The 26,220-nt window shown below is 40.0% G+C and overlaps 1 protein-coding gene across 1 annotated transcript in view; it reads right to left on the bottom strand.

Moving 5' to 3' along the window:
* Positions 1 to 309: 309 nt before the first annotated feature.
* Positions 310 to 26,220, bottom strand: part of LOC120746567 (CD209 antigen-like) — a 28,159-nt gene continuing 2,248 nt past the window's right edge. Inside the window, exons 3-7 of the mRNA XM_040051991.1 lie at positions 4,422 to 4,532; positions 4,237 to 4,341; positions 3,839 to 3,981; positions 1,417 to 1,523; positions 310 to 687 (exon numbers count right to left, since the gene is read on the bottom strand). Of these exons, the coding sequence (XP_039907925.1) occupies positions 567 to 687; positions 1,417 to 1,523; positions 3,839 to 3,981; positions 4,237 to 4,341; positions 4,422 to 4,532 (587 nt within the window). The 3' untranslated portion in view covers positions 310 to 566. The remainder of the gene's footprint in view (positions 688 to 1,416; positions 1,524 to 3,838; positions 3,982 to 4,236; positions 4,342 to 4,421; positions 4,533 to 26,220) is intronic.

Genomic DNA, 26,220 nt, shown 5'->3' on the forward strand with positions numbered 1-26,220 from the left:
TTTTATCTGTAATTAAAGTCATCAACACTTAAAGCTTTATATGAAATATTTGTTTTTCAAATCAAAATACAACTTCCATATAAAATGCAAAACTAAATATATATGACTCACATAACACAATTAACATTTAATGTCTTTCTGTCACTTTCACATACACAGAGGTATAAAAATGTCCTTCTGATGTTCCAGCTGATCAGAACCTTTAAAATTCTTATTAATCAAACATATTTTTTGCTGAACTTTTAGAAAAAATTCATTTACTGAAGTTTTAGGACCAACAGACTGATGAATAAACCAAGTAAAGCAAAGTAAAGACAAGCTGCACTTTGACTTTTATTAGAACAATTTGCTGGAACTACAGAGTAATGAAGTACTTCAAGGTTTTGTGTGGATGACTTCCAACCTTACTGTACAGCACAGAGCACAGAGGGACAATATATGTAATCAATATATGATGAAGAATGAACAAGTAAAGACTGTAAGCTGAGTCTGAGGCTCATGCAGGACATTTCATAGTGAGGTGTCTTTGGTTGGATTATTCAAACATTTACATCAAAGCACCAAACTCATTTCTCACAGATGAAGGTCTTTGAATCAGAATAATATGACCGTGTCCATTTCCCATGATAGTCACAGCAGACTCCATAGTGACCAGAACTGGGAAACCCATGTCCTTCTGCCCAGAACCTGTCAGAGAGATCAAATCTGATATGAAACTGGACTAAACTCATAACTATTGTCACCTTCATATAAATATGCGTCTCTTTTGGAATATTTCCAATATTTGCTGTATTTCTTTCCCAGGTTTCTCGCCCACTTTCCCTCCTTTAGACTTTTCTCTGAGAATCATCATGCACACTAAAACAGCTTTCAAGCTTTGATGAATATGAAATCTTCCTGCTGTAAAAATGGAGAATAAAAAGAAGTCAGAGCTGACTTTCTGCTGTTTGAAACTGTTTTGTCAGCTGTTTACAGACATCACTTTGAAATGTGTGTCTATCAGGTCATATTTACTGAAGCTTCTTCCTTCATATGTTCTGAAGTTTTACAAACACCAAAGAAGAAGAGACAGGAATTCTCTGAAACACTTTTTGTTCTGTGAGAAAAGAAACATTACAGCACAAAAAACATGAAGACAAATTGAACAAAGTGAAATGTGTCGGTCGCTGCTTTGAACATGTTTCAATCCTGATTCCTTCAAACTGACTTGTTGTAACTGAACGTCATCACAGACTGCAGATGAAGAGAGTTCAAGCACAGCTGTTCATTCAAAGGAGGATTTCTGCTTTTCTTTACATTCAGTTTGTGGGGCTGTTGGAAAATAGCTCAACTCATGTATTGCTGATCTATCTTCCAAAACATCAATGTTTCACTTCTAAACAATAACTCTGGAATAGAAACAAACTAATGTCTCACGTTTGTGTCAGCGCTGATCCGTCCACCCATTCCCATTTAGATCCTCCTGATGTCTGATTGGATCTCAGACCAATCCAAGAGTATCCTCCAAATTTACTGACAAATTCCTGTTTGAGAAGAGACACAAATATTGTCTCCAGTCATAATTCAGCACTTCTGTTGTAGTGACATCATCTTGTGAACATGTCTGAAGGAAGAATAACTGTGATGAAACTTTTCTTCCATTGTGCAGAAATCAGAAAGAGCCAAAGAATCAATGAATATCAGCTCCTCCTGTAGCTCAGTCAGTGTTGCAGTGGAATCAGTGTTAACAAATCATTTGATTCAGTTGGATTGAATCAGAAAAATAATCTGGATTATGAGGATTTCTCTCATTTTATAACATTTCTGTTATTTCAATGTTTTGTGTTGACTTGGTTTCTAAGGATCATCTGAACTGGTTCCCATTTAATCCTGGTTCTTTAACTGCTTTGAATTTCTCTCCTTCATAATTCAATGTGAATCTCCAGTTTGCTGTATTGTAATCGATCCACCTCCCAAATCCTGCAATCATTTCCTGAATGGATTCTCTAATCTTCTCTCATCTGTTATTGTTCATAAAGTCATTTTAGTAGATGACTCTAATTTACTTATTGATGATCCCTCTAACAACACTGCCACACAATTGATGAACACTGCAGCATCATTTCATGTAGTGCATCATGTTGTCGGCCCCACACATAACGCTGACCTTCCACATGTCTGACCTACTATCCAATCACAGATGTATCATCTTTGACAGGCTTACAGTCAGTGTTGTCTTCCCAGAGACAAACTGCTGTCACTCCCATGTCTTCTAATGACTGTGGACATTTTTGGATTTCTTCACTGGCAACATCAACAGTATCAGGTCAGAGTTCAAGTCTGTACCTCTTCAACCGCCCCAAGTCTCTCCTCCAGTTCTGTTGTTGGAGTTCAAACTCCTTCCTGCTGCCATCTCCCCCTGACTTCTCTCTATTAGAAACCAGTCCCTTTCATTTCAGCTGACTTTCAAACAGCCAGAGTCTTTCTGAGTGGGATCAACCCTCCTTACATCCCACTGTTTTAAATCAAGTTGCTCGTCAGCTCCTTCAGATCTTTGATCAATTCCAACCTGGTTCCAGACAAACCACAGCACTGAAACGGCTTTCATGAAAGTTACTAACCAGATTCTTCTGCGCTGGGATAAAGACTCCATTTGAGTCCTGCTTGACTTCTCTGCAGCCTTCATACTGTTGATGGTGCTCCTCTTATTAACACACTACAAACTGGCATCACTGGTGCTGCTCTCACATGGTTTTCTTCATACTTATCAAACAGATACTTCATATTAATCAATGTGTGTCCTCATCTGAGTCCCACATGCCTCAGTCCTTGGACCAATTCTGTTCTCTTTATAAATGCTGCCCCTGTGACATCTGCTTAATGGTTTTAATGGGATCTCCTAGCACTGCTGTGCAGATGACACACACACTAATGCTTTTCTGTCGAGCCTCTCCTGCCTCAGTGAATGCTTCTCTGTCATCACTTCATGGATTTAAACTTCCTTCACCTCAAACTGAAGTTGTGCTGTTTGGCTCAGTTCCTCTGAGGAGGTCAGTCAGTACATCGTCCCCCTCACCAGTAACATCCAATCACCTGTTAAAGATCATTTTGAGCCTCACATGTCAAAGGTCACCCAGTCTTGTTTCCTTTCCCTCAGAAATATTGCAAAAATCAAATCTTTACTGTGATTCAATCATCTGGAACTTTGAGTTCATACTTTCTCCTGCCTGATTATTGTAATTCACTTTTCACCTGCATTTCTCAGTCCTCCATAGTTGGTCTGCAGTTAGTGCAGAACTCAGCAGCAAGGCTGCAAACAAAACCTGGCCTGCAGTCTCATATCTCACCTATTCTTGCTTCTCTTCACTGGCTTACAGTGAACTTCAGAATCCTCTTTTAAATCCTGTTATGAACATATAAAGCTGTGCATGAACAGGCCCCTGCTTATATAGCAGAGCTTCTTGGACCTTATCACTGCAGCCGGCCTCTCTGATCATCTAATCAGCGTCTCCCAACTGTCCCTCGCTCTGATTTGAAAACCAGAGGCCATCGTGCTTTTGAGCTTGTTGCAGCCAAACTGTGGAACAGCCTTCCTCAGACTATCAGGTCAGCTGACTGTTAACGGCTGAAACTCATTTTTACAGGTTAGCTCTCCCTCAATCTTTTCCCCTTTATTTTCCTCCATAGTTTCTAACTGTTGTGTTTCTGATGGAATGAATGTGCTGCTTTGTTTATGTGTCTGTATGTTTGCACATGTATACTTATCATCAATGTGTGGCTTTAATTCACAGTATGAAGAACTTTGTAACTCACTGTCAGCTCCATCAAAGATCACACAGACATGAACAAACACACCCACCTGTTCCTCTTTGCTGTTTATCATCACCAGATCAGCTCCTCTGGTCTTACAGTGGTTTTGACTCTCAGACCAAGTTTTCCACTCAGTGGATTTAAAGTAAAACTTGCTTCCAAACCTCGTCCATTCTTCTGGACACCACTTCCCTTAAAGTCAAACACATGTTTTAAAGACAGACTTTGTGTCATGTTGTATCACATTAATCTTTGGTCCCTGTCATTTTCCCTGTAAATGCTTCATTTAAACTCAGGTTTTCTCTCTTATTCATAATGAACTGAAACTTACATTTATACAGAGAAACTGTTACACAGCATCAAACATTTAGGATTCAAAACAAAGACACAATCAGGTTATCACTGTGTAACACTGATGTTTTCTATCAGTTATTCAAACTTTATTACCTTCTATCTTCTCCTTCAGCTTCTTCACTTCTTCCTGTAGCTGACTGTGGTTTTTACTCAGTTCATCATAACGGCTCTGTAACTGAGTCAGGCTGGTTTTTGTGTCTTTAGAGGAAAAAAGATTCAAATTAAGTTAAAATGTTCTACAAATATATCTGTGATATAAGAACTTGGTGTTTGCTTACCTTGAAGTTCATCCTGGAGCTCAGTGTGATTCTTTTTGGTGTCAATGTAAACGTGGTTCAGTTTGTCACATTGAGCATGAAGTCTTTTGTTTTCACTCTTGTTCAAAGCATCTGAAATATTTTAGTGAAACCAAAATAAAATAAAATAAAATAAAATAAAATGAGTGGAACATTGAACAGAAATAATCTTCTTCCTCTGCTTTGTCAAATATCAATAAGAGTCAGAAACTTGTGCAGCCATTGTTCTTTAACATGTCCTGTGGGTGGAGGTGTTAGAACTACAGGAAATCTGATGAGCTAAATACGTATCAACTGTGAACAAAAACCACTGACAAGATTCAGAATAATTGTGCTTCAGTGTGGAGGAAGAAGGTGAAGAGTCAAACAGCATTTCTACACCTGTAGTCAGAGATGTTATCTATATGCTTTGAAAGAATAGATTCTGACTCATGTGACATGTGCCTGTTCTCACTGAAAATATGTCTTTTTACATTCAGTCAAAGCTGCTCTGAGGCTTCAACACTTCCTCTTTCTGCTTATTTATAATTAATAAATGTTTCTTCCTGCAGCTTCCAGGAACTCCTATTACAGTGTTTCCTGCTTTCAGACGTCCTTTTTCAGGCGTCTCTGTCCTCACATCACAGATTTGTGATGTTTCTGCTGATCCAGCATTAAGTCTGTCACAGCTCCACCAGGACCTAAAGGTCAGCTGAAGATCATCAACTGATTTAAAACATAGAATCAAACCACCTTAAAATCCAAACATCAGCAGCTGCTGGAAGTTTTCTCTGTGTTGTTGTTTTTGTTATTGTGGAGTCTTTACCTGATAATATAAAGAACCTCGAGGCAACTGTTGTTGTGATTTGATGTAATAAAAAAAGATTAATTGATGTATCCCAGCAGATGAATGGAGCTAACATTAGCTTGTTAGCTACCTGCTTAATACACCAAGTGAACTAACTAGTCGCACAATGACAGACGGCCACTGTCTAACATAGTGTGGCTGCACCTGCATCAGTCTGCAGCAGATGCTGCTGCCTGTCTGCTTTGTTGAGATAATCACAGAATCACCGTGTTGAGTGAAGAGTTTGAAGGAACAACAAGAACATTCACTCCACCTCCACAACACACACAAGATATGAGCCAGGAATCATGCACACAGACACACACCTGCTAATCAGTGCTAAGTAACAGACTCATGAAATACTAGAAGCTCAGTCAGCAAAACCAACGTGTTGGTCAGGCTGTACCACACAGCAGCTCATATTATTGATCAGAGAATTCCATTTAAAATGCCACCGTGCAGTTTTTATGAAGAGGAAACTATCCTTAGAGACCAAAACTCATTTGGTCCTGAATGGAAACATGTTTTTACTGCAGCAAAGGTGCTCATTTTAACATGGGAGTCTGTGGGGACTGACTCGCTTTCAGCATCAGCCTCCAGTGGTCATTAAAGGAACTGCAGTTTCTGCTGCTTCTGTGTTGGCTTCATGTACTTCCTGTATTTGCTGTGGCAGAAGGACACGTTCTGGTTGTGAAGCTGCATGTTTGTTGGCTGCTGGGATTCAGTATCAGTCATACATTCATTTGCAGGAGAAGTTCAGAGGTTGTATCTTATCTTACAGCATATGGACAGGATGATGATCCCAGCTAACATCAGGAGGCACAGCACTCTTAGACCCAGTGTAGCACATCTGAAAGAGCCCTTCAGGACTGAAGGAGGATTCAGAGTCTGTGGTCCTGTTAGAAAGCAGTGTGGATGTTGGTTTGTGCTTATTTCCTGTCACTCTGTGGTTAACACATAGTGGTCACTACAGGCTGTTGTGTTGTCTCAGTGTCAGTGTTGATGGTCTACTTACACATAAACCACTACATTGGACACTGATGCGTCACTCCATACCAAACACTTAATTTCAAATGTATTTTGTCCACCTAAGTGGACATGTAAAAAACTCTTTGAAAAGTATTTCATGCATGAAAGGCTTAATAGACCTGCGGTTGAGGTTGTATCAGCTTAGCTTCATAAAAAGGTCGGTAGCCAAAAAACAAAAGAAATATAACATCTGCACTGTGACTAAAGTGTGTAAATAAATTTCCCGTTCACAGAGCTCTACAAACTCTACAGTACATTTGTTTTTATAATTGACTTACCTCCTTCCTGTGACTGAAAATGATCATAACTATCTCTGATCTCATCTGTACTCTCGTAGATATCCACCTCCCTCTGCTCCCACTCTGCTCCGTCCTTCTTTTCTGCTGTATCTCACCTTCTTTGATAGATCTGGTTCAGCATAAATATCTGAGGACATCGTGAGAGGACTGAGACGCTGAGCAAGAGTTTAAACTGTACTCTAACAGTTCTGCAGTACTGACCCTGGTAGATATCGAGCTGTTCTGTACTGATGCTGCTCTCAGTGTTTCTTGTCCAGCCTTCTGTCTGCTTTCAGACAGGAAGAAGCTTTGAGGAAGTGGCTACATGCAAAGAACCACAGACCTAAACCGTCATTTAATTAATGTGAATAAAAACCTCCAGTGTGGTGGAACACACAAATAGAACATTTCATTGTATTTATATTTGCAAAGCCACTCAGAAAAGTGTGAAAACATTTTGCATGAAAGAAGAATAATTAAATTTTTCTTTGTTTAACTAAAGGTGAGCTCATGGTGAGACAAACCACAACCACATTCACATCTCATGCTCACAGTGTGCACAAAGCAGGAAATGTCTCTTTGTCAGCAACACCTTTTTCTTTTGCCTGATAGAAAAACACGTTAAGTTTTAACACTTGCTCTTGACGAAGGCGGTCGCACTTTTCTCCTCCCCTCCTCCTCCTCTCCCTTAGCTTCCCTGCTTAGCCTCTTGTGTCCTTGTCTAGTCTTGTGTTTTTTGTATTACTTGTCCCTGGAACATTCTCTCACAGCCTGTTCACTAAAACCTAAAAGAGGAATTATGGATTTGATCAACTGGTCTCTGAATGCAATTGACACCCTTTCTCAACGAGAAGTCTGGGCTCGGGTGAGCCTGAGTGCTGAAGATATCTACCTATTCAGAACCATGATAACAGGGTTCTTGCTGATCGGAGCTGGCTTGGCCCTGACTTATCGAAGAATTAAGAAAGCGGAACCGGCTGTTCAAACCCCCACAAGGCTGCCCGCTGGGATTGAAACGATGGGAAGAGGCGTGAGTTCTCAAAATGGGCTCATTGAGTGCAGCACGGATAAGATCTTGGAGAAGCTTACAGCTGCCGTGAATACTCAGAATAAGACCTCTGAGTGCAAACTGGATCACATCTTGGAGCAGCTCACTGCGGTCGTGAGTTCTCAGAATCTGCTCTTTGAGCACAAGAATGACAACATCACAGAGCATAAGTTTGATAACATCATGGAGAAGCTCACGGCTCTCCAACGGGAGACTGAGAGACCAGTGTCGGACTGTTAGAACAGCTTTGAAATTCATATGAGTTGTTCGCACTAAAGTAAAAACCACCATCACTTCATGCGGCTACCCCTTCGGCGCCAGCTATGGTCACTAGGCTGGAGCTGAACAACAACACCCTGATAACGACTGTGTTTAGTCTGTTCTTCCCATTCCATGCAAGGCCACCTGGGTTGGCTGGAAGACTGTTTACTTAGCCTGGCAGGGCGAAGGACACTGTCTCAGCTGAACTCTGGACACGCACACACATACAGACACAGACATACAGTGGGGCAAAAAAGTATTTAGTCAGCCACCGATTGTGCAAGTTCCCCCACTTAAAATGATGACAGAGGTCAGTAATTTGCACCAGAGGTACACTTCAACTGTGAGAGACAGAATGTGAAAAAAAAATCCATGAATTCACATGGTAGGATTTGTAAAGAATTTATTCGTAAATTAGGGTGGAAAATAAGTATTTGGTCACCTCAAACAAGGAAAATCTCTGGCTCTCACAGACCTGTAACGTCTTCTGTAAGAAGCTTTTCTGTCCCCCACTCGTTACCTGTATGAATGGCACCTGTTTGAACTCATCATCTGTATAAAAGACACCTGTCCACAGCCTCAAACAGTCAGACTCCAAACTCCGCCATGGCCAAGACCAAAGAGCTTTCGAAGGACACCAGGAAAAGTATTGTAGACCTGCACCAGACTGGGAAGAGTGAATCTACAATAGGCAAGCAGCTTGGTGTGAAAAAATCAACTGTGGGAGCAATCATCAGAAAATGGAAGACATACAAGACCACTGATAATCTCCCTCGATCTGGGGCTCCACGCAAGATCTCATCCCGTGGGGTCAAAATGATCATGAGAACGGTGAGCAAAGATCCCAGAACCACACGGGGGACCTGGTGAATGACCTGCAGAGAGCTGGGACCAAAGTAACAAAGGTCACCATCAGTAACACACTACAACGGCAGGGAATCAAATCCCGCAGTGCCAGACGTGTTCCGCTGCTGAAGCCAGTGCATGTCCAGGCCCGTCTGAAGTTTGCCACAGAGCACATGGATGATACAGCAGAGGATTGGGAGAATGTCATGTGGTCAGATGAAACCAAAGTAGAACTTTTTGGTATAAACTCAACTCGTCGTGTTTGGAGGAAGAAGAATACTGAGTTGCATCCCAAGAACACCATACCTACTGTGAAGCATGGGGGTGGAAACATCATGCTATGGGGCTGTTTTTCTGCCAAGGGGACAGGACGACTGATCCGTGTTAAGGACAGAATGAATGGGGCCATGTATCGTGAGATTTTGAGCCAAAACCTCCTTCCATCAGTGAGAACTTTGAAGATGAAACGAGGCTGGGTCTTCCAACATGACAATGATCCAAAACACACCGCCCGGGCAACAAAGGAGTGGCTCCGTAAGAAGCATTTGAAAGTCCTGGAGTGGCCTAGCCAGTCTCCAGACCTCAACCCCATAGAAAATCTGTGGCGGGAGTTGAAAGTCCGTGTTGCTCGGCGACAGCCCCAAAACATCACTGCTCTCGAGAAGATCTGCATGGAGGAATGGGCCAAAATACCAGCTACTGTGTGTGCAAACCTGGTAAAGACCTATAGTAAACGTTTGACCTCTGTTATTGCCAACAAAGGTTATGTTACAAAGTATTGAGTTGTATTTTTGTTATTGACCAAATACTTATTTTCCACCCTGATTTACGAATAAATTCTTTACAAATCCTACCATGTGGATTCATGGATTTTTTTTTCACATTCTGTCTCTCACAGTTGAAGTGTACCTCTGGTGCAAATTACTGACCTCTGTCATCATTTTAGGTGGGGGAACTTGCACAATCGGTGGCTGACTAAATACTTTTTTGCCCCACTGTATATACACATGCAGATGTGCACTCATCCCCCCTCCAAACGCCTTTGACGCTTATTCCCTTCCGATGCTGACGGGGATCAAGGAGACCAGCGCTTATGCTGTAGGCCCGGATGCACTGTCTACACTGGCTGTCTCTCACCCTTTACAGTCATGTGTTTCTTTGGTGTATTAAGAGTTTTTTCATGTGCAGAGGTGTTGTTTTCTGTTCTCAAACTGATCTCCCTGTTGGAGCTCAGTCTGGGGGGAGTTATTTTTTTCTCCTTATCTTTCCTCATGTGGTGCATTTTCCATTGTTATACCTCTCTGACCTGTCTTCCCCATGTGATGTTTTGTGTAATGTATGTATGGTCAGAGGGTAAGATGGTGCTGGCAAAGGTTGGCAGCCTTAACCCAATTTCCTTCGGGGTCAACCTTCAGGATCAATAAAGTTTTATTGAATTTAAGATTTCATGTGACCAAAGTTACTAAATTGTTTTTTCAGTTTTTCTCAGTCCATAATTAAACATCAAAAAGTTTTCACTACGGTACGTCACAGTGTTGTGAACAAAATATTGAGAATGACACCCAAACGACATATCAGCTTCATGTCTAATTGAACAGAATATTAAGTCAGTTTTGTAACATATGGTCGTTTTATGAGTAGGATTATTAAGGGTCTGCCTACTGGCTAATGACTTGTGACTGATTGTTAGGTTAGCCTGTTCTTTCCTCAGCAGTTTACTCAGATACATTCCACATCTTGTTTCAAACACATTTCATCCATCAGGTGAAGTCACAGTGGCTATAGCCATCTTTTACTCCAGTAGTTTAGCCTACGTTCATATTTTGCACTATTGATTGATGTCACTCAGTTGTTTTGTTTTATTTTCTTTTTGTATATGGCTAGAGCACAGACAACAAGAAGTCTGAAAGAAGAAGAAGAAGTGAAAACCTGAACAGAATCTTAATAAAATGCTCCTCCTCATCCTCACTTCATGCCTCATCTCCTGAGCTGAAGTCAGGAGTCTAACACATGAAACGTGCATAGACATACTTATTTTTTCTTGATATTGTAACAATTACTTATTGTCAGCAGATTAGATATGCAACCCTCTCATCGCAAAGGAACAAGAGAAGGACAGCAAACATAACAACAGCATGGTATAAGCCAGTGGCGGCTGGCCCATAGGGGGCGCTCGGGCTCCGCCCCCCCAAATGTGGAGGAGTAAAAATATATATTTTTAAAAAATTCATCAATGATAGTTTTACTATGTGTGTGCCCATATACAGCCAGGCGTATTTTAACATTTTCACCAGCTGACTCATTAAAGTTCAACCAACAAACGGTGTTTTTCTTCTTCTGGGGCGCTCGTCAAAGCGCCCTTGATATGCAGCGAAATAGCCTATCATTAAATGGTTGCCAGGGGAAAATAATAAATATTTGACCTATCAGCGTCGCTGAATTAAATGGTTTGGGGGCGCTTAAAATTGCGCCCCTGCAGAAAACGCGCGAAGATTTGCTGTTCTAGAATTTTACCTCAGTCAGTAGCCTAAGTGAGCTATAAGGTCAGAGAGAGACGATGGCAGCGGTATTGTTAACGGTTGAGGCACAGCCTCCCCCAAATTCGGTTAGATCGCTTCTAACCTACCCTTTTGCCAGAAGGACAATGGCAGAAAAACTGCAAGTTAAAGAGTTGGGACCTGACAAGCCCGAAATTCAACTAACCCAGGCAACGAAGGAGAAGTCAAAAGCATACAACAGGACTTTTTGTCGGAGTTGGTTCCAGCGCAAGTCGTGGCTGACAGGCTGTGCATATTGATTTATATGATTCAGCCGGCTTTATATTGTTGCTTGATTACACCACACAACATTGGATTGATGTAGCCTAAGTAATGAGTAAGTGGACACATTCATTTTTGCTTAAAGGCTACTGGATGCTAATTTCTTTCGCTTTCTACCTGTAACTTATGTAGCTAGAGGAAAGCTTTCTGTTGTGTGTTGCCATCTAGTGGGCATGAGGTATCACTGTATGAGTTAATCACCTAGCAACAAATTAAAATTGTGTTGTTTGATGTACTCATTAAATGGGTCATTTTAGTCGATATCATAAAAATTGCCCCCCCTGAGATTTTTTTCAGGAGCCGCCACTGGTATAAGCTATTATTATACCAGCAGATGTGAGGCTCAAGTGTTCTAAAAATCACACTTACACTTTGGTAAATAGTTTGATTTCATTCTCACATAATATGAGGCTTTATTCACTCAGCGTTAAAGCCCAACAAAGTTACTGCCACTTCAAAGAAAGCTTGATTAACAATAGTGAACAGCAGCTAACAAAGGCTAACAGCAGCTAACAGCAGCTAACAGAGGCTAACCACGGCTAAGAACAGCAGACAGAGGCTAACCACGGCTAACAGCAGCTAACAAAGGCTAACAAAGGCTAACGGCAGCTAACGGAGGCTAACCATGGTTAACAGTAGCAAAAACACAGCACTATACACTAAAGTAAAGTAAATATACACTAGTATATGTGTCTATTTACTCCCCTTACCTCAGTCTCAAAGTATATATATATTTATTCTTCTTATTATTCTTATTCTTCCTAGATTTATTGTTTTCACTTGCACTGTATGGAACTGGAGCCTCGTTGTCTCGTCTCTCTATATACAGAACTTTATATAGCAGAGATAATAAAGTTTACTTCAACTACCAACATTTCAATCTGTCTTCAAACCTCAGTATGGCTGAGCTTCCCTGACTCCTTTCACAAAGTTTTATGACACTTTCCAGAGTAAATAAAGATTGATGTTTATCACTCATTGACAGCTGAGGAAAACAGTGGAGTGTCAGCCTTCCAAAGATAGGAAAAACTGTGGGGAAATCCGGTCCAACCAGTGGTAGAAGCATGCAGGCTGCCTGCCACTGTTATGGGGTCCAATCTAAATGTTATGTTTTTGTCTCACTATAACATGTTTGTCATATAGCAGCCACTTCAGCTATAACTATGCACTTGAACTGGGTGGGTAAAAAAAAGATCCCAATGCAAATATGCTAAAAGCAGAAATGGTAAGATGACTTTTTACCTTCAGTTTCCTGTCACGTTTGTTAATATAATCAAAGACCTATGAGTGGTCTGAAGCAACCATCAAACATTTACTCAACGACAGAGAGCCATGCTGTCAAAAGCCTGTAAGAAAAACGTGTCATGGTTTGGGTCATTGTGACCCAGTGTTTTTGAGTTCTTGTGTTTTGGTGTCATTTTTGTATTATGGTTTATGTTTTAGGTTCATTAGCAGTCTTTATGTTTGCCCTTGTGTGTATTTATGGCTGCATCTCCCTCTGTCCTGCGTTGCGATCTCCCTCATACCCAGCTGTGTGTTCTGTTCTTAGTCTAGTTTCTAAGTCTCTGTCTTTAAGAGATTCCTGCAGTTTAACTAATTGGTGTGTGTTATCTGGCTTCATGGACAGATAGAATTGGGTGTCATCTGCATAGCAGTGAAACTGTATGCTATGTCTTCTCACGATCCTGCCTAAGGGTAGAGAATTCTAACAATTAGTATAACTTGGAGGTGTTGATTCATTGAAACTAATATAATCACCCTGCTGTAACCAGGTTTATTAAGCCAGAGTAAGACAGTTTTGATGATCATTATTAATTCATGTACTCACAGAGATTTGGAAGAGAGACACCTAATGTTTAATAATCCACATTCTTCATTTGTTTTTTGTTGGTTTGTGTGCAGACACAGTCTCTAAGTATATGGGGTTTTGGAGCGATAACACAACATGGTAATAAAATTTCTCACAGCGTGTCGTGATTGCAGCCAGAATCAGCAGATACAGCACTCCCAGCTTCACTTCAAAACCTCTGAAACTGCTTCGTTTCCCAGCTGGAAGCTTCTTCTGAGTGTCAACACCTAAAGGGAAAAAACCCAACTTTTTTATATAATAATATTACTGATTTCTTTTTAATTGAGATTTTTAATACTGGAGCATGCCTTAATTAAATGGATCTGCCTTGTAGTAATAATGACATTTCCAACAAGTTGATCTTGTATATTTGAGAATTACAGGGAATCAGGTAAAATGTTCTACTGGAGGAAATCATGGTTGATATAATTTGGTGCAAAATCATATCTTTAGTTTATTCCCACATGTATTGATTATTCAACAGTGTCTGACAAACCTCTTTTAAAGCAAAGGACAATATTAATAATGATAATTATGAATAATCTTCATAATTTGCTCACAGGAAGACTTATTTTGAGATACTAGGTCCCAGCCAAGCAGGCATAGAGACCACTTAATGATGGCCAGTTTAACTCATTGGTGTGTGGCTTGATAGACAGATAAAGGTGGGTATCATCTGCATAGCAGTGGTAATGTCTGCTATGCCTTGTGATGATACTGCCTAACAGAAGCATGTATAATGTAAACAAAACTGGTCCTAACACTGAACCCTGTGGAACTCCATAATTCACTTTTGTGTATGAAGATTCTTCTTTAACATTTACCTTCAACGTAAAAGTTGAACCTTTTGTACAAACTGGCTTTAGCAACTTTAACCCTGAAGGTAAATGTTCTCTGTTTCTAGTTTGCATCGCACTCGATGCAACACACTTGATCATTTCCACACAAACGTTGCAAGACCAATCTACCAGCAATAGTGTACGAAGGCCACCAATGGGTGACTAACTCGTCTCCAGCCCTGTGTCACTGAAGCCTAAAAAAACCTAATATTATAATTGGCTCTGAAAACAATACGTCAACTTGTTTTCTGAGGTTATTTGTGCTCCACACAGTTTCTAGCAAGAGTTTGTTTTTAAACTTCTGTTGCACCACCGAAGAGCTCCTGCTAGATAAGCCATTAGAGTCATGCAGCACTTCCCTCCTTCATTGTAAACTTTTGAAATGTTTGTTGCTTCCTACTTACCAGCTGCTTGTATCCCAACATCAGGATGCTGCTCTCCATCGTCTATCATCTGCACCTCGCTGTACTCTCTCTCTCGTCCATCACTGTGGGTCCTTCTGCTGTATTTCACTCGAAAATCTGCTGCAGCTTGAATTTCTGCAGACATCTTGGTGGGTGAAAGTGTTTGACGAGGCTTCAGTGTCTGTCTGGTTTGTTTCTGAGTCGGGCAGCTTTTAATAGACATCAAACAGGAAGTAGCAGCAGACCAAACCACCAACAGAGGGGCCAACTTCATTTCTGCTTTGCATTGTGGTTAGCAAACTTTTTACTGAGAGTTTGTTTAAAATAAAAAAAAAGAAGCTAAAAAGTTATTTATTAATATAACTGGCTGTTATACGACAGAAATAGAAACGAAGTCAGCAGCAATAATCTGCACATAATGCCTTTTTCATGAGTCTTCCTGGTTTCATGACTCTGTACACATCATAAGTACATAGAAGCACATGAGTGTCACAGGAAATATGAGGTCGGGCCCTGTGTCACTGGTGTGTTTCTCTCAGCACAGACTGGCCACCACAGCCTCTTCAGTTCACACACTTTATTTTCCAGCACACACATGAAATGTTTCTGACTGAGCTGCTCTGCTGTTGAGCCCGACTGAGGGAAATGTGTTTTATAGGATTTAGTTCCAGCTTCTCCCAACTGGCCACAGTGAGCTTGTCCACTTACTGCATCTGTCTTCAGGTCTTAGACACCACCAACATAGAGATGCAGTCACTCTGTTTTTCAACTGAAGCTTGTCGTGTTCAAAATGTCAGAAGGAATTTCAGGAGAAAATATCTGTCTATTAAAAAGATTTCATTTGCTTTGGTATTTGAAATTCCAATTTTACAGCACTGGACTGTGATGTGATACCAGAGTCAGCCTCACACCAAAGATGACCCTCAGAGCGGGCCGTACTGTTTTATACTACAAGAAGAACATGTATTATTATGACTATGTTCTTCCAGAAGCGGCGTGGCAGTTTGCTACAACTCCTCATTCACTCCACGTCTGCTACTCCCTCGACCTCCTATCTGCTTCTTTTCCTGGAATCAGAGACACAAGGACACAAAAACACACCCTGCGTAGCCTTGGTTATCTAATGTTGTTACTAATTGTTCTTCTACTGATTCTAAGGTCTGGTTCAGGATACCTAGTTTGGACTCTCTGACCCAGTGTCACAGCTGGTGCAGCTATCGTGTGGTGGAGTGAATGGGGACCCAAGTTGCAGACAGTGGTGGAGATGCGAGTGAGGTTTATTTACAGTGCTCAGTAACAAAAGTGAGGGCGGAACTGAACAAAACCCTGAACTGGGGAGAACTAAAAATAACAAAACACAAAACCGTAACTCACAAGGTCACGATCAGAGAACCACATAAGGAGGCGAGCTGGGAACAAAGAACAGGATGTGGTGCAGAAAGCCGCAGAACAACAGAGTAACACAGACGAACCGATGAGGAACACAGGCAGGCACACACTATATATACAAACACAAGGTAATCAGGTAATGACACACAGGAGGGGAGCACAGCTGAACCTAATTCACAAGACGACAGGAAGACACAAGCTGACACAGTGATAACAGACACAGACCTTCAAAGTAAAACAGGAAATTCACAAAGACAAGCTCAGGGACACGAACAGAGCACAGGAGGGAGAACACTAAAGCACTAACCACACGAACCAAACCCTAAGAACTAATACAAAATAAGAATGAACACAAAACACAAGATGACACCAAAATGAACACAAAACGCTGGGTCAACGACCGGGACCATGACACCCAGAGACTTACAGAAAACCATTTTCATGTGTATGTAAGCGTTGCTGCAAAGTCCCCGTGCACTCTATGTCTCTAAGCTTTCAACCTTCAAAAGACAGAGTGCCAACTCATATGAGCACATTTGCATTGTGTATAATAAAATAATTAAAACAGCTGCATTCAATTTTCAACCCTAATAAACTAACTCCAGATTTCCCTCAGTAATCCTGATTCATGTTGTCACAGTTCACCTGGTGAAGAGCACATTCCCAAAGGATTCTTTCTTCCCAGAGCATTTTAGCATGACACTCTTTGATTACCTCTCCATCACAGATGTTTGTTTTTATCACAAAGCTGCTCTTGACAGTCCTGATAGATTTGAAACCATATTGGAAAAGATTTGTGAGAGCTGTTGTAAAAACTTTATCCCACCTTAATAGATCCATCACTAATGCACTGAACTCTTTAGTAAGAATTGGGAGCTCCCCCCCAAAACTGTGTCCTGTTTTCCAATCAGCTGTTTGTGTATAAAGTGCTGTCTCTTTGAGACATCTGTTATGTTCCCTGTATGTCCCTCTGTGATCTCCAGCTCGCTCTTGTTCATTATATATCTGGATGTTAAAGACTTCTTTTTATTCTGAGTCCTGCGTTCGAGTCCTTCCCTCTCTTCCACACCTCGACCTGACAGTTATGTCTTAGACTGGAATCAAATAGAAGTGAAACTGAAACATTTTGTGACTAAAATAATATGAAACCATTTTTAGATGTTTAGGCCTCTAAATATAAATATAACTTCCATAGTTCAATGTGTTTAAATATGTGGATTTGCAAACTTTTTGTTTAATATTAATATTTTATATCGTCATGAAATGTCACCACAGGGGGCAGCATAGAGTCAGAGAGTGTTAGTGTAGCTGTTCACCCCTATAGTAAGAAACAAGAAGACTGATGAAGGAAAACACACAGGTTTGTATGAAGTCACACTAACTAACCAGCAGTAACCCACCTTTGATCAAACTGCTTTTATACAAATGATGTGAGGATGTAAAAGGAGCGTTTTGATTATTTATGAATGTATTGATTTAATATCACAATAATGGGGGTGGGGCCACCAGACCTGTCAACACTGGCTGAGTAACAAAAATATGAACACCAGACGAGAGTTAAACATTTTCATCATTTTCTTCCTGTGACTGAAAATCTCTTTGATTATCTCTGATATCGTCTGTACTCTCGTAGATGTGCATGTCCTCCTCTTACACTCTGATGCCTCGTCCTTCACCTTTCTGCTCAGATAGCTGAGTCACAGCTGTGCTTTACTAACAGTTACTGCTGTGTGTTCACTGTGCTTGCACACTGATGCTGTCACAGTCCTGGGTCTATGACCCAGTTTTTGAGTTTTTCTTTTGGATAATTATTTTCTAGTTCCTGATTTTATTTTATTTTTGTCTCCTCAGTCTGTCATGTCCTCATGTCTGTTTATCCACAGTTAAAGTGTCAAGTTCACATATTGTCATCTGAGTCTCAGTGTGTTTTTGTTACTTCCTGTTTTACTTTGATAATCTCCCATTTTGTGGGCGTTATATTGGTGTTCATGTCTCATCAGATTCTGTTCAGCTGTGTTCCCCAGGTGTGTCCACTCTGCACTAATCTCCTCCTGAGTAAATATTGTCTGTCTCCCTCTGGTCTCTGTCATGTTGTCCCATCAAGCTGTGTTCCTGTGAATTTCATGGCTTCTGTGTCCTCCCAGTTGTTTCCCAGTTTCTTAGTTTCTAGTTTAACGTGTTGCCTGAGGTTTTGTTAGTGATGCCAAGATGAAGCTTCATGAAGCACTGAAGCTTTCCATCCAACTGGCCCACTTATGAGCCGACGCTTCATGACGTGTCATTTGCTCTACTGTGCCATCAAGTGGACAATAAATGTAAAACAGGCAAAGACATTATAAGGACATGACTTTGGTGTGAAGCTTTGAATAGAACTAATTAGTGAATAATGTTTGTGATGGCAGTACATAAATTCCAAATATAATCTTAATCTGTCTTTATGATCTTTATGATACAACACGTAATTTACTTTTATATCATAATAACCTTTTATTTTTATTTAATAAAATCTTTTCCACTGTGTTGTGCTTCAGTCAGTTTCTCTTTTTTTGAGATGATTTCACCTGTTTTAGAAAAAACCCTTTCACAGCTCACAGATGAAGCAGGTGTAGCTGAAGAAGCAACAGCAAGTTTATACAAGTTGGGATGAACATTTTCTGTCCTGCCCAGTACTCGTGGGGATTCTCCAGTCTTCCACTGTTTGGTTCACTCAGGTATGTTTGGACCTCCACTGTTGTGTCTGTAATAAAATTTTGAGTCCTCGTCTGCAGGACTGTGGTGTCCAAACTAGGCCTGAAAAACCAAAACCCCTGCACCACTTTTATATTTCATGATTACAATTAAAACAAAACACAACATGCAGAGAAACAGAATCAACTTTCTGGGTTTGTCGAAAGTTTATTTAACAAATTATACAGCATGTATTAATGTTATATTTTTATTTATTCATACATGATTTGAGCTTATGAACTCTACTACTCCCATAGTTATTTCTTCGGTGTTGTTTTTGGACAGAGACCATTGAAACAGTACAGAAAGTGGGGAGAGAGGGGCTGAGCTGCAGCACAGAGCCTGGGCTGAACACAAACCTGAGACTCTGCAGTACTTTTTACTGCTGCTAGTGTTTCTGTCCTGACAGATGTGATGATATCATCTGTGCTCTGTGATGTGCTGGTGCATGAAAATGTTTGCAGACTTTAGATTGGTCACTGAAAATATAAGACGTGCTGTGGTCGTTATTCTAAATGTGTTCAGAAATGTGAGAAACGATTGAAATACCCTGAAATATCTAAAGATTCAAAGTTCTAACATGGAAGTATTTCAGGCACCAGTGTTCCACTAAAAAAGTCGGGACAGCAGCTTCATCTAAAATGCAGCGTGGTCTTTCAGTCTGATCCCTCCATGTTTGTATGTCATTTTTTTCTTTTATTTGAGACGTCTGTTGATAAACTGATGGGGAGACTGTGCAAGTAAAGCCTTGTTTTGAGTACATTTCCCTCACCAGTTTCCTCTTTAGGCACTGAAAAAACACATATTAGACACCAGTTATTTATTTTGTGATTTACATAAATATATTTCATATAAACAGTCAACATGCAGTAAAATAAATATCTAAATATGTATTTGTATGTATTATTTCCCATCCACGAGTCTGAAAATAATAATGCTGCTCTATGTTCACTGCATCTCAGCACCTTTTTGTATCACTTCTGCTGATGCTGCAGACCGCTGTGTCTATTTTATATTTGAATTGGCCTTTTATATTTTCTTCTACTGTTTCTATTTTGTCTTATTTCTGTTTAAGAAAGACATGGTACAGAGAGGGTGGAGCTGCCTGTAGCTGTCTGTGGTGCTGAAGCTTTCAAACATTTCATACCAACACTGACTACAACACTGACCACAGGGGGGCAGCATAGAGCCAGAGAGTGTTAGTGTAGCTGTTCACCCCTATAGTAAGAAACAAGAAGACTGATGAAGGAAAAGCTTCTTCCACTGGTGTAACACACAGGTTTGTATGAAGTCACACTAACTAACCAGCAGTAACCCACATTTGATCAAAGCAGGGGCAGAACTTTAATAACAGGTTATAATGTGTCATCACAGTTGTTGTCAATCCAAACACACTTTCTGATTGTTGCTGTTTATTGTAAAAGAACAACACACTTGTTGTCTGACCTAATGCTGTAGTGCAACAACAACTATACAAATGTGAGCTCAGTGCAGACTAGATGCTGACTCACTGCAGCCTCTTGTGGTACAAAGTGATATTACATGAGTGTACAGGCTGACATTAGCTGGATGCTAACTTCAGTTCATATATAGATGTGTTGAACATGACATCAGAGATGTTTTCTTTATATTCTGTTGATGTTTTGAAATATTTCAAAGTGTCTCCAAGTTAAATGTTGAACCTTTAATATAGCGACACTTAGAGCTCTGAAGCCGTTTTCTCTCTTTTACTATTCAACGAATAAGTTACTGAGTAAGTTATTTTATCTGTAATTAAAGTCATCAACACTTAAAGCTTTATATGAAATATTTGTTTTTCAAATCCATCATACAAAAATTAAATACAACTTCCATATTGAATGCAATACTAAATATATGTGACTCACATAACACAATTAACATTTAATGTCTTTCTGTCACTTTCACATACACAGAGGTATAAAAATGTCCTTCTGATGTTCCAGCTGATCAGAACCTTTAAAATTCTTATTAATCAAACATATTTTTTGCTGAACTTTTAGAAAAAATTCATTTACTGTAGTTTTAGGACCAACAGACTGATGAATAAACCAAGTAAAGCAAAGTAAAGACAAGCTGCACTTTGACTTTTATTAGAACAATTTGCTGGAACTACAGAGTAATGAAGTACTTCAAGGTTTTGTGTGGATGACTTCCAACCTTACTGTACAGCACAGAGCACAGAGGGACAATATATGTAATCAATATATGATGCAGAATGAACAAGTAAAGACTGTAAGCTGAGTCTGAGGCTCATGCAGGACATTTCATAGTGAGGTGTCTTTGGTTGGATTATTCAAACATTTACATCAAAGCACCAAACTCATTTCTCACAGATGAAGGTCTTATATCCATTATAACCTTTTCTCCATTTCCCATCACTGTCACAGCAGACTCCATAGTAACCAGAATAAGGATCTGACCATCCTATTCCCCAGAACCTGTCAGAGAGATCAAATCTGATATGAAACTGGACTAAACTCATAACTATTGTCACATTCATATAAATATGCGTCTCTTTTGGAATATTTCCAATATTTGCTGTATTTCTTTCCCAGGTTTCTCGCCCACTTTCCCTCCTTTAGACTTTTCTCTGAGAATCATCATGCACACTAAAACAGCTTTCAAGCTTTGATGAATATGAAATCTTCCTGCTGTAAAAATGGAGAATAAAAAGAAGTCAGAGCTGACTTTCTGCTGTTTGAAACTGTTTTGTCAGCTGTTTACAGACATCACTTTGAAATGTGTGTCTATCAGGTCATATTTACTGAAGCTTCTTCCTTCATATGTTCTGAAGTTTTACAAACACCAAAGAAGAAGAGACAGGAATTCTCTGAAACACTTTTTGTTCTGTGAGAAAAGAAACATTACAGCACAAAAAACATGAAGACAAATTGAACAAAGTGAAATGTGTCGGTCGCTGCTTTGAACATGTTTCAATCCTGATTCCTTCAAACTGACTTGTTGTAACTGAACGTCATCACAGACTGCAGATGAAGAGAGTTCAAGCACAGCTGTTCATTCAAAGGAGGATTTCTGCTTTTCTTTACATTCAGTTTGTGGGGCTGTTGGAAAATAGCTCAACTCATGTATTGCTGATCTATCTTCCAAAACATCAATGTTTCACTTCTAAATAATAACTCTGGAATAGAAACAAACGAATGTCTCACCTTTCTGTCAGCGCTGATCCGTCCACCCATTCCCATTTATAGTTCCATTGCGATACTTCTTTAGCTTCCAGACCAATCCAAGAGAATCCTCTGAAATTACTGATAAATTCCTGTTTGAGAAGAGACACAAATATTGTCTCCAGTCATAATTCAGCACTTCTGTTGTAGTGACATCATCTTGTGAACATGTCTGAAGGAAGAATAACTGTGATGAAACTTTTCTTCCATTGTGCAGAAATCAGAAAGAGCCAAAGAATCAATGAATATCAGCTCCTCCTGTAGCTCAGTCAGTGTTGCAGTGGAATCAGTGTTAACAAATCATTTGATTCAGTTGGATTGAATCAGAAAAATAATCTGGATTATGAGGATTTCTCTCATTTTATAACATTTCTGTGTAAAAACTTTACGTTTGAATGTGTCTGCAACAAAAAAGGAGAATCCAAGAAATCCATCAGAGTGGAGACAGGAAGCAGGTCACAGACTGACAGCAGGTCAAAGACACAAGTAACAGATGACTGTCAGCTCCATCAAAGATCACACAGACATGAACAAACACACCCACCTGTTCCTCTCTGCTGTTTATCATCACCAGATCAGCTCCTTTATCCTGACAGTCTCTCCTGCTGTCAGACCAAGTTTTCTTCTCAGTGGATTTAAAGTAACAGCTGCTTCCAAATCTCGTCCATCGATCAGGACACGTCTCTTAAAGTCAAACACATGTTTTAAAGACCGACTTTGTGTCATGTTGTATCACATTAATCTTTGGTCCCTGTCATTTTCCCTGTAAATGCTTCATTTAAACTCAGGTTTTCTCTCTTATTCATAATGAACTGAAACTTACATTTATACAGAGAAACTGTTACACAGCATCAAACATTTAGGATTCAAAACAAAGACACAATCAGGTTATCACTGTGTAACACTGATGTTTTCTATCAGTTATTCAAACTTTATTACCTTCTATCTTCTCCTTCAGCTTCTTCACTTCTTCCTGTAACTGACTGTTACTCCAACCAACTGAAATATTTCAGTGAAACCAAAACAAAATAAAATAAAATAAAATGAGTGAAACGTTGAACAGAAATAATCTTCTTCCTCTGCTTTGTCAAATATCAATAAGAGTCAGAAACTTGTGCAGCCATTGTTCTTTAACATGTCCTGTGGGTGGAGGTGTTAGAACTACAGGAAATCTGATGAGCTAAATACGTATCAACTGTGAACAAAAACCACTGACAAGATTCAGAATAATTGTGCTTCAGTGTGGAGGAAGAAGGTGAAGAGTCAAACAGCATTTCTACACCTGTAGTCAGAGATGTTATCTACATGCTTTGAAAGAATAGATTCTGACTCATGTGACATGTGCCTGTTCTCACTGAAAATATGTCTTTTTACATTCAGTCAAAGCTGCTCTGAGGCTTCAACACTTCCTCTTTCTGCTTATTTATAATTAATAAATGTTTCTTCCTGCAGCTTCCAGGAACTCCTATTACAGTGTTTCCTGCTTTCAGACGTCCTTTTGCAGGCGTCTCTGTTCTCACACTATACACATTATACATATTATACATGTTTCTGCTGATCCAGCATTAAGTCTGTCACACCTCTACCAGGGCCTAAAGGTCAACTGAAGGTCATCAACTGATTTAAAACAAAAAATAAGTATATTTTAAATCCAACCATCAGCAGCTGCTGGAAGTTTTCTCTGTATTGTTCTGTTGTTGTGATTTGGCGTTTTATATAAATAAAATTGAACTGAATTAAATTTTCCCAGCAGATGAATGGAGCTAACATTAGCTTGTTAGCTACCTGCTTAATACACCAAGTGAACTAACTAGTCGCACAATGACAGACGGCCACTGTCTAACATAGTGTGGCTGCACCTGCATCAGTCTGCAGCAGATGCTGCTGCCTGTCTGCTTTGTTGAGATAATCACAGAATCACCGTGTTGAGTGAAGAGTTTGAAGGAACAACAAGAACATTCACTCCACCTCCACAACACACACAAGATATGAGCCAGGAATCATGCACACAGACACACACCTGCTAATCAGTGCTAAGTAACAGACTGATGAAATACTAGAAGCTCAGTCAGCAAAACCAACGTGTTGGTCAGGCTGTACCACACAGCAGCTCATATTATTGATCAGAGAATTCCATTTAAAATGCCACCGTGCAGTTTTTATGAAGAGGAAACTATCCTTAGAGACCAAAACTCATTTGGTCCTGAATGGAAACATGTTTTTACTGCAGCAAAGGTGCTCATTTTAACATGGGAGTCTGTGGGGACTGACTCGCTTTCAGCATCAGCCTCCAGTGGTCATTAAAGGAACTGCAGTTTTTGCTGCTTCTGTGTTGGCTTCATGTACTTCCTGTATTTGCTGTGGCAGAAGGACACGTTCTGGTTGTGAAGCTGCATGTTTGTTGGCTGCTGGGATTCAGTATCAGTCATACATTCATTTGCAGGAGAAGTTCAGAGGTTGTATCTTATCTTACAGCATATGGACAGGATGATGATCCCAGCTAACATCAGGAGGCACAGCACTCTTAGACCCAGTGTAGCACATCTGAAAGAGCCCTTCAGGACTGAAGGAGGATTCAGAGTCTGTGGTCCTGTTAGAAAGCAGTGTGGATGTTGGTCTGTGCTTATTTCCTGTCAGTCTGTGGTTAACACATAGTGGTCACTACAGGCTGTTGTGTTGTCTCAGTGTCAGTGTTGATGGTCTACTTACACATAAACCACTACATTGGACACTGATGCGTCACTCCATACCAAACACTTAATTTCAAATGTATGTTGTCCACCTAAGTGGACATGTAAAAAACTCTTTGAAAAGTAATTCATGCATGAAAGGTTTAATAGACCTGCAGTTGAGGTTGTATCAGCTTAGCTTCATAAAAGGGTCGGTAGCAAAAAACAAAAGAAATATAACATCTGCACTGTGACTAAAGTGTGTAAATAAATTTCCCATTCACAGAGCTCTACAAATTCTTGTTTTTATAATTGACTTACCTCCTTCCTGTGACTGAAAATGATCATAACTATCTCTGATCTCATCTGTACTCTCGTAGATATCCACCTCCCTCTGCTCCCACTCTGCTCCGTCCTCCTTTCTGCTGTATCTCACCTTCTTTGATAGATCTGGTTCAGCATAAATATCTGAGGACATGGTGAGAGGACTGAGACGCTGAGCAGGAGTTTAAACTGTACTCTAACAGTTCTGCAGTACTGACCCTGGTAGATATCGAGCTGTTTTATTCTTGTCCAGCCTTCTGTCTGCTTTCAGGCAGGAAGAAGCTTTGAGGAAGTGGCTGCATGTAAGGAAACACAGACCGTGTGATTAATTTGCATAAAAATGTCTTAACTGCATTTATTGTTTCTCTTAACTACAGATAAAACTCTGTGTTGTACAATATGTGTACTTTGTTGAGCTTTTGACTGAGTTTGCATAAAGCAGAAAATGTATAAACTCTTCTTTTTCTAAAGACGTTGAACATTAACACATAAAAGCACAAACACAGTCACATCTCAGTGTCACAGTTGGTTCGACCCAGGAAATGTTATTTTGTCAGTTACAGTTTGTTTTCTTGCTGTTGCCTTATAGAGAAACAAACTGTTGAACTGTTGAGGTTCATCCAGTCGATGTGGAAAGTTTGAACCACGTCTCAAACACTCTTTAAATGAACAACAATTAAATTTAGCTTCACTGCTGACCGAAGATTTTAAAAAGAACAAGATGTTTGTGTTCAGTTATTTGTGTTTTTCCCTTTTTAGGTCACTCTGTAACTTTTCCTTTCATTTCTACATTTTGCACTTTCAAGAAAACTGATGCAGTTCATTTTTTGTGTTCTTTGATTTGATTTTCAAAGGAATACAGAAGTACTTGTGTGAAAAAGTGTCCAACATAAGGAGGAAAAGTTTTTTGAAATTACAGTGCACTTAAATGTTGCACATCTTACTGTGAGGTCACCAGGAAATACTCCTTGTTGTTGGGCCGTCCTGGTTAACACACCTCTGCAACATTACATGAGAGTCGGGCACTCGGCCTCTGGATTTGTAAATCTGGGCTGGTGGGTTCAAACTTCAGGAGATCACACTCCTCAGCCTCCCTGAGAAGGTTTATGTCAGAATATTGAAGGAGAAAGCTCCATCCAATTGTGAAATCTCAAATTCAGAGCAACAGTGTGGTTTCCATCCTGGTCATGCAGCACTGGACGAGCTCTTCATTCTCTCCAGGATGTGTGGGAGTGATGTCGTCCAGCTTACTGTAGGTTGGTTGAAG

The sequence above is a fragment of the Simochromis diagramma genome, unplaced genomic scaffold (genome assembly GCF_900408965.1).
Source record: "Simochromis diagramma unplaced genomic scaffold, fSimDia1.1 OVJJ01000171.1, whole genome shotgun sequence".
In the NCBI taxonomy this organism is placed as follows: Eukaryota; Metazoa; Chordata; class Actinopteri; order Cichliformes; family Cichlidae; genus Simochromis; species Simochromis diagramma.